Source organism: Mus caroli, chromosome 10 (assembly GCF_900094665.2).
Source record: "Mus caroli chromosome 10, CAROLI_EIJ_v1.1, whole genome shotgun sequence".
NCBI classification, from domain to species: Eukaryota; Metazoa; Chordata; class Mammalia; order Rodentia; family Muridae; genus Mus; species Mus caroli.
Genome location: NC_034579.1, coordinates 54424644 through 54433352, shown reverse-complemented (window position 1 = coordinate 54433352; position 8709 = coordinate 54424644). Strand labels below are relative to the sequence as shown.

Genomic DNA, 8709 nt, shown 5'->3' with positions numbered 1-8709 from the left:
ATAAAAAAAAAAAACAAAAAAACAGGTCTAGTCCGACTGAATCTCCTCCCACCCTAAACAAATCGCTATCAGCCCTAGAGCATCGCTGCCAGGCTATATTTCCTGTTGCCTCGCCTGAATGATGAAACCCCATATGGCTCTTGCATTTGGACTTTTCCAAAGACTTCGGTCCTGGGTTCCATTGAATTGAATTCTCCTGCCACCCCACCCCCACCCCGATCCGCCGCTTTTTCCCCCTTAACACAAAGCATGGGAGGGGTTCTAGGACCCGGCGGACGCCAGGGGCTCTGCCGCAGTGGGTTTGGGAGGCACTGGCCCTGCAGTGTTCTGTCCCCTAAGGCCTGCGGGTGGGTCAATGTGTCGGTTTGTTGTGAGCCCTTGTTCCCTGGCCGTGGACCAGGCGCTATGAATCGGAGTCCGTGAACTCTAACTCCTACCCAAACCCTCTGCTAGAGGACAATCTCGCATTGGCGAGCACTGATGTCCTCCTGAACCTACACCCTGCTCCCCCGGGGCTGCAGAGTAACAGGAACACTGATGAGGAGACGTGGGAGCCGATGGCCCTGAGTTGCCTTGTCTTTGGACCTATTACCAAAAGTGCATCGCGTGTCGCCAGCAAAGACAGCGTAGGACTGATGCTCATGGGACAACGGAGTAACGTCTGCCGCTGCGCCACGGTCCCATGGGCATTCAGTTGTGCGCCCGGCAGTGTCCTTGGCCCTTGGGCTCCCAGAAGCTAGGGTACCTTTCTCCCCTGCTCAAGCCGCACCAGGTCCCCCAACTCTTCTTCCCAGTGCAGTCACGGGCCGTCCCCTCCCCCCAGCAACGCGCCCCTATAATAAACAAGTCTTTCCTTGATCCTCCCCTGCCGCGAGCGCCCTCAGGGACCTTGGCAGCTGCTGAAAGCCGCCTCGGATCCCTTCCAGAAAGGGGGTGTGGCCGAAGCTAAGGCGAGGGAGAGGGGTTCGGCCGGGAGCGTTCTGGGGCTCCGTGGGGGCGGGGCCAGGCCGCTGTCACCAGGCAGGAGAGAACGTTGCGAACGTGCGCCCAGTGCCTATTGGCTGAGGTGGGCCACACTCCCGGGTCTCGATTGGGCTGCGACCTGGAGGGGGCGTGGCCTCGCCGCGAGAGCCCTTATAGGCTGCTGCTCGCTGGTGCTAGGGATCACAGCAGGCAGGGGGGAGGTGCGAGAGGGTTCGAAGGGACAGGTCCGGGCAGCGATCGGGGGTTGGCACCAGTTCGCTCACCCTTCGAGAGTCAGAGCGCTCTTGTCCGCAATCTTCGCTGACCGCGCTAGCTGGTGAGTGTCCCTCCCGGGTGTGCACATCTTGTCGGGGAGTGACCTCGGCTCTTGGGGCCTCAGAGCCCTCAATCCTGTGCAACGCCGACACTGACGCCAAATCCTTGTCCCTCTTGTCTTTCAGCGGCTTCTGTGCGCCTTCATTCGGACCTCAGCAGCCAGCGTCCTGGCGTCTGACCCCGCCATGCCTAGTCTCTGGGATCGTTTCTCGTCCTCCTCTTCCTCTTCGTCCTCGTCTGGAACTCCGGCCGCTGATCGGCCGCCGCGCTCCGCCTGGGGGTCTGCGGCCAGAGAAGAGGGCCTTGACCGCTGCGCGAGCCTGGAGAGCTCGGACTGCGAGTCCCTGGACAGTAGCAACAGTGGCTTCGGGCCGGAGGAAGGTGAGCACTCAGCCGGGGCCGAATTGGGTTCGGGGATGGGGGTGGGAGGGGCCCCGGGAGGTGGGTACGAAGCGAGCTGAATCGGCTCAAAGCCACCTTGGCTTCCCACCCCAGCACGAAAAAACAGATTACCCTAGGGTTAGAAGGCAAGACTGTGGGGCGGAAACTGAGGCACGGAGTGGAAAGGGACGCTGTTTGCTTAGGCAAACTGCACCTCCCCGGCCCGTACAGCTCCTGTGGAAGGCGCTCTAATACCCTTTCCCTGTGTTCTCTCTATCCAGACTCCTCATACCTGGATGGGGTGTCCCTGCCCGACTTTGAGCTGCTCAGTGACCCCGAGGATGAGCACCTGTGTGCCAACCTGATGCAGCTGCTGCAGGAGAGCCTGTCCCAGGCGCGATTGGGCTCGAGGCGCCCTGCGCGCTTGCTCATGCCGAGCCAGCTGGTGAGCCAGGTGGGCAAGGAACTCCTGCGCCTGGCGTACAGTGAGCCGTGCGGCCTGCGGGGGGCACTGCTGGACGTGTGTGTGGAGCAAGGCAAGAGCTGCCATAGCGTGGCTCAGCTGGCCCTAGACCCCAGCCTGGTGCCCACCTTTCAGTTGACCCTGGTGCTGCGTCTGGACTCTCGCCTCTGGCCCAAGATCCAGGGGCTGTTAAGTTCTGCCAATTCTTCCTTGGTCCCTGGTTACAGCCAGTCCCTGACGCTAAGCACCGGCTTCAGAGTCATCAAGAAGAAACTCTACAGCTCCGAGCAGCTGCTCATTGAAGAGTGTTGAACTACATCCTGGGGGGGTGCGGGGAGGGTTTCTCACTGCCCCCCAAAGTGAAGACAAGGAATTTCTGTGGTGGAGACCCGCAGGCAAGGACTGTCCCCTGTGTTAGAAAACTGACGATAGCCACCTGAGGGGCGCAGGGCCAGGTGGGAGAAGGAAGTGTTCTCCAGGAAGTCTCTAGGTTGTATGCAGGTGGCTCCCTGTTGGGGCACACGCCCCTCAGTACTGTAGCATGAAACAAAGGCTTAGGAGTCACACAGGCTTCTGGCTGGATGTGTATGTAGCATGTACCTTATTTTTTTGTATTACTGACAAGTTACAACAGCAGTTGTGGGCCAGAGCCAGAAGGGCAGCTGGTCTGCACTGGCCTCTGCCCCGGCTGGGGGTTGGGGGCTGGGGGGGTAGGCGAGGGGAGGTGGCCGACACAGTTTGTGTATCTCCTGGTCTGAAAGGACCTAGTGTGTTTTGTCGTTTGTTTTGTATCTTGGTTTTGGGGGGTGGGGATCGGCGCTTCACTACTGACCTGTTCGAGGCAGCTATCTTACAGACTGCATGAATGTAAGAGTAGGAATGGGGTGGGTGTTAGGATCATTCGGGATCTTCGACACTTGAAACAAAATTACACCTGGGAGCTGCAGCTAGCCCATCCCGGTGCCCATGTACTGGAGAATTGAACTGTGAGGAGATGGGCTGAGGGGCTGGGGTGGGGGGGGCTGGAACCCTCTTTTCCCAGAGGAGTGCCACCTGGGTCTTCCATCTAGAACCTGTTTACATGAAGTTACTCGCGGTTCATGAATACACTTGATGTTCAAGTATTAAGACCTATGCAATATTTTTACTTTTCTAATAAACATGTTTGTTAAAACACTCATTGGTGCCATAAATGAAAAGGGAGAGGGGTGAGTGGTGGGTGCTGGTCACGTTTCATCAGACTGCCTGGTAACTGCCATCAGAGCTCCTGGACTGCCTGGCAGCCTGGGAACTGTGCCATCAGAGCCAAGGTCCCTCAGTTCTGCTGAGTGGAGCTACCAGGAGAATGTGCTGGAAAGCACCCGAAGGTGAAAGATGAGTCAGACCTCCCTGGAAGTCTTGAGTCTCTACAAGGAGGGTTACCTCGCTCTCCAGGTGAGAAGGCCCAGTCACCTTAGCCTAAGGCCTTTTCTCTGAGGAAAAGTCTAGACTGATGTGGTACACAGTCAAGGGTATGGTTTTATCTCTGGATATAAAAAAAGGTTAAGAGAGAGACCTTTGCAAAAGACAATTCAGTTTAAACCTCTCCCTAGGCAAGAAACCTAGGCTCAGCCGGGCGTGGTGGCGCATGCCTTTAATCCCAGCACAGGCGGCAGATGCAGGCGGATTTCTGACTTCAAGGCCAGCCTTGTCTACAAAGTGAGTTCCAGGACAGCCAGGGCTATACAGAGAAACCCTGGCTCAGGAGATGTGGCCTAGGCAGGAGCCGAGACCATACAAAGGCAGGCAGGGGGATGACGAGGGTGACCCCTGACTTCCTTCCCAGACAGAAGGCTGGAGTTGAGTTCCTTATCAGAAATGTTGGAGTTGAGCCAAGAAGGCCAAGGCCTTTCTCACTTGTCCCCGACTACAGAGTCCACCCACACCAAGTGGCCCTTGGAGAATGACTGTCTCCTTTGTTTCTCTTCCTGATCCCAGACTGCCTTTGTGCCTTTGTGTGCCCCAAGACTGTAAAAAAAAAAAAAAAAAAAAAAAAAAAAAAAAAAAAAAAAAAAAAAAAAAAAAACGGTTCTTGGCTTTGTATCCTTTTGGAGGGCTTAGTTAAAACAGTTCCCTCAGGCTGGGGATGTAGCTCAGTGTAAAGCACTTGCCTGACAAGTAAAGGACCCTAGACTTATCTCCACATCTCCCACCAACCACAAAGGAAAGCCAGATCCTTCCAGTGAGCTGAAAGCAGAGACTAAAAACATCTGTGTTTTCCTCGGGGATTCTATCCAGGACCTGACTTTGGGGTAGCCCAGGAAACCCACATCTCTTTCATAGAATCCTCAGAACTTATTCCCCCAAATGAGTAAACCTGAGTTAGAAGCCAGGTGTGACAGTGAATGTACAACTGGAATCCCAGTACTTGAGAGGCGAAGGCAGGGGGATTGCCATGAATCCATCCTATATAGTGAGCTTGAAGCTAGCCTGGGCTGTAGAGTCAACTCCAGACTTGCCTGGGCTAGTCTAGATGAGTTTGAGACCAACTATAATAACATAGATTCTACTTCTCTCAAAAATAAAGTAAGCCAGGCGTGGTGGTGCATGCCTTTAATCCCAGCACTTGGGAGGCAGAGGCAGGAGAATTTCTGAGTTCGAGGCCAATCTGGTCTACAAAGTGAGTTCCAGGACAGCCAGAGCTGTACAGAGAAACCCTGTCTCAAAAAACCAAAAAAAAAAAAAAAAAAAATAATAATAATAAAATAAAGCAGGGAGGGAGGGTGAGAGGGAGGATACAGACAGCCTCACCTATCTTAGGGTCCTTCTTAGTAACCATCCTAAGAGGGGTAGGTTGGGCAGGGGTGTTCTGTAATGTCTTTGGGCATAGAGAATGACCATCTCTTCAGACAAAGGCTGACCCATGCTCACTCAACCTGAGGGTGCAGCCCAACCCCACCCCCACCCCTTTAGCTGACAGATGCTGTTCATGAAACTGAGACTATGACATTTCTTGTTCCTCTGTGTTCCTTACCCCAAGCAGTAGCCAGGAAAGCCACCGCCAGCCCTTCCCCTGCCTTGGTATCTCCAGGTCTGAGTGGACCCTTCCATTCCAAAGCTGGTCAGATGGAGGTAGGAGGAAGGACTGCGTTCTTAGAACCAGTGTGACCCAGAAGCCTTCTAAAAGCCGGCTCAGCACCAGACTCTACTCTCTCAAGTAACCTCTGCCAGGGACATGGGCCTCTCTGCCTTTCCTTTAAAACCCAGAGAAAAGTATCAGCCTTCTAGGGCTCTCCTCTGCCTCCCCCCCTGCATCCTTCACAATGGCCGTGTTGAAATCTTGGCAGGCCTAGATGTCATTGTATCTGCTTCCAGCCCTGCGGGGTGCTCTAAGGTTCCTCTGGTGTATAGTGTCAGAATCATCAAATACCCACTCTCCCTAGGCTCAGGGAACACTAGGGCCTTCCAGCCTTGTGAGGAGAAAGCGCAGAGGAGCGGACTTGTTCTGTATGCCTAGCAGCTAGCTTAGGGAAACAGTACAGGCTTTGGTGCAGAGGGTTGAACCCAGAGCCTTATCCATGCTAGACATCTATCTGCTTTGCTAGCTGAGCCTAATCCCCAGCCCAGGAGCTCTCAGAAGAGGTCTGTTCTTTGTAGCTAGGGCTGCATGATTTAGAAGTGATGAGCTCTGAGTTCAGACCCTGATTCAGACATTTTGTAGCAGATAAATGAAAACAAGTCACTTGATCTTTGTGGTCTGCAAGGAGGTGATAACATTGGGAAATGACTCTGAAGAGGATGTCACTGGGCTCCACTGTGGGCAGAGAAAAAGCCAGCTCTGGGTTTGAGCAGTCCTAGGGCTAGCTGTAGAACAAGTCCCCTTCCACGGGGACTCCTTGGCTCTCTGCTCTTGTTTTCCTCTTACATCTTTTCAAATGTCAATATTTAAAACAACAACAACAAAAAACAGTCTTAAGGGGCTGGAGAGATGGCACAGCTCTTCCAGAGGACCCAGCTTCAAATCCCAGCACCCATATGGCAGCTCACAACTGTCTGTAACTCCAAGATCTGACACCCTCACACAGGCATGTATGTACTTATACATGCACACATACATCAGTGGACATAAAATAAAAATAAATTTAAAAGTTTTAAATAGGGCCGGGCGTGGTGGCGCACGCCTTTAATCCCAGCACTTGGGAGGCAGAGGCAGGCAGATTTCTGAGTTCAAGGCCAGTCTGATCTACCGAGTGAGTTCCAGGACAGCCAGGGCTACACAGAGAAATCCTGTCTTGAAAAACAAACAAACAAACAAACAAACAAACAAACAGAAATGAAGAAGAAACCATCACACTGGGGAGTGAACCTATACTGTCTGTCACACATGCTAAGCAAGCATCTGCTTGATCACTGAGCTACCCTCCCTCCCTCCCAGCTCAATCTTGATAAGTTCTCATAAAAACCATCATGCCGGGGGAACCTCGTCCTCAGCCAGCCATCTGCCTGCCTTGTCTTCTGAGTTAGGCACATAACTTTCCTTTTATTTTACCATGTGGTTCAGAGGAAATGTTGAGGTCCAAAGTGTCTTAGGGAGCATGTGTTTGGGGGCCTTGAGGAAAGGTGGTCTCAGACCTCCGGGACCTCCCACGTACCCCATACCCTCCAGGCTTCCAGCTCAGGCGACCTGAGATAGGCTGCATCCAGCCTTTCCCATTGGAGGTGGCCAGTCCTGGCTGGAGGATCCAGAGAAAGGTATCATTGTACAATAGATCATTGCAAGATATTGTCATAATCTCCAAGTGAGGGCTGGAGAGATGGCTCAGTGGTTAAGAGCACTGACTGCTCTTCCAGAGGTCCTGAGTTCAATTCCCAGTGACTGCTCATTGGCTCACAACCAACTGTAATGGGATCCATTTTGCTCTTCTGGTGTGTCTGAAGACAGCTACAGTGTATTCATATACATTAAGTAAATTCATTAATTTTTAAAAAAAATCTTCAGATGAGGGATTTTTATGACAGTCACAAGTTAGACAGCAGAACACTCAGTCAGACACTCTTATACCAGGTAAGGAGTCAGGATGGCTGACTCCTTGCCTGACCTCCCATGCCAGTCAGGGTGGCTCATGAGGCCATCTGGGCAGCCTGTGGCCATATGGTGTCAGCTGTAAAGATGAAGTTGCTGGAACATTGATCATTAGGAACCCCGCTATGTGTAAGTGAATGGATCTGTGGGGAGCTTCCTGAGAAAGACAAAGGGAGGAAGAATCCTTAAGAGATGAGACCAGCCCGGCGGTGGTGGCACACGCCTTTAATCCCAGCACTCAGGAGGTAGAGGCAGGCGGATTTCTGAGTTCGAGGCCAGCCTGGTCTATGAAAAACCAAAAGAGAGAGAGAGAGAGAGAGAGAGAGAGAGAGAGAGAGAGAGAGAGAGAGAGAGAGAGAGATGAGACCAGGGACACCATCCCTGTCCCCCACCCCCATTTCATTCACACATATACACCCACCCCCATTTCATTCACACATATACATTTACAGGCAAATGGATAGGTTAGGACACAAGAAGACAACGTGATATGCCCTGACTCTCTCTATGCCTAAGTGCCTAAGCAAAAATATTCCAAAAGTGTAGAGTGATTACAAGTTTATAAACCGAGGCAGGAGAGAAGGCTCAGAAGTTAGGAATATGTACTGCTCTTGTGGAGGACCAAAATTCAATTCCCAGCACCCACACCGAAACTGGCTGTAACTCCGCCTACAGGAGGATTCTGCAACTCTGGCTTCTTCAAGCACCTGCACTTGTGCATATGTCCATACGGAGACATGCATATATAATTTTAAAAATAATAATAATTAAACCTTTTTTGTTATTGTTTTGTTTTTTTTTTTTTCTTTGTTTTTCGAGACAGGGTTTCTCTGTGTAGCCCTGGCTGTCCTTGAACTCACTCTATAGACCAGGTTGGCCTCGAACTCAGAAATCTGCTTGCCTCTGCCTCCCAAGTGCTGGGATTAAAGGTGTGTGCCACCACTGCCTGGCTAAACCTTTTTTAAAAAATTATCATGTCAGGTGGGGTGGCGCACGCCTTTAATCCCAGCACTTAGGAGGCAGAGGCAGGCGTATTTCTGAGTTCGAGGTCAGCCTGGTCTACCGAGTGAGTTCCAGGACAGCCAAGACTACACAGAGAAACCCTGTCTCAAAAAAAAATTATTATTATTATTATTATTATTTTACCTTTTAAAAAAATGAGTGAGTGGTTGCAGCAAACGCTGTGTGTGTATGTGAAGTATGTGCACCAAATGATAAGACAGATTAGACTTTGCCACACTCTAAACGGCAGCTACTTGAATGGGGCAAGAAGACACATACCTGTATCCCCACACTTGGGAAGCAGAGGCAGGAGGATTTCAAATTCAAGGCCACCTTGTGTTACATAGCCCCAGGCCCAGCCTTCAAACTAACCAAGGGCTGAGGGTATAACTCAATGGTAAAGCATTTGCCTGGCATGCCGAGACAAGCTCTCGGGTCCATTCTCAACAGCACGAAATAAAAGCAAACAGACATTTTCAAAATGCAGCTACAGGGACTGGAG

General features: G+C 51.8%; 1 protein-coding gene across 1 annotated transcript; it reads left to right on the top strand.

Moving 5' to 3' along the window:
* Positions 1–1162: 1162 nt before the first annotated feature.
* Positions 1163–3319, top strand: Ddit4 (DNA damage inducible transcript 4). The gene is made up of 3 exons (XM_021174736.2): positions 1163–1300; positions 1425–1680; positions 1962–3319. The coding sequence occupies exons 2-3, from the start codon at positions 1485–1487 to the stop codon at positions 2453–2455; spliced, it is 690 nt and encodes a 229-aa protein (XP_021030395.1). The 5' UTR covers positions 1163–1300; positions 1425–1484; the 3' UTR covers positions 2456–3319.
* Positions 3320–8709: the final 5390 nt, after the last annotated feature.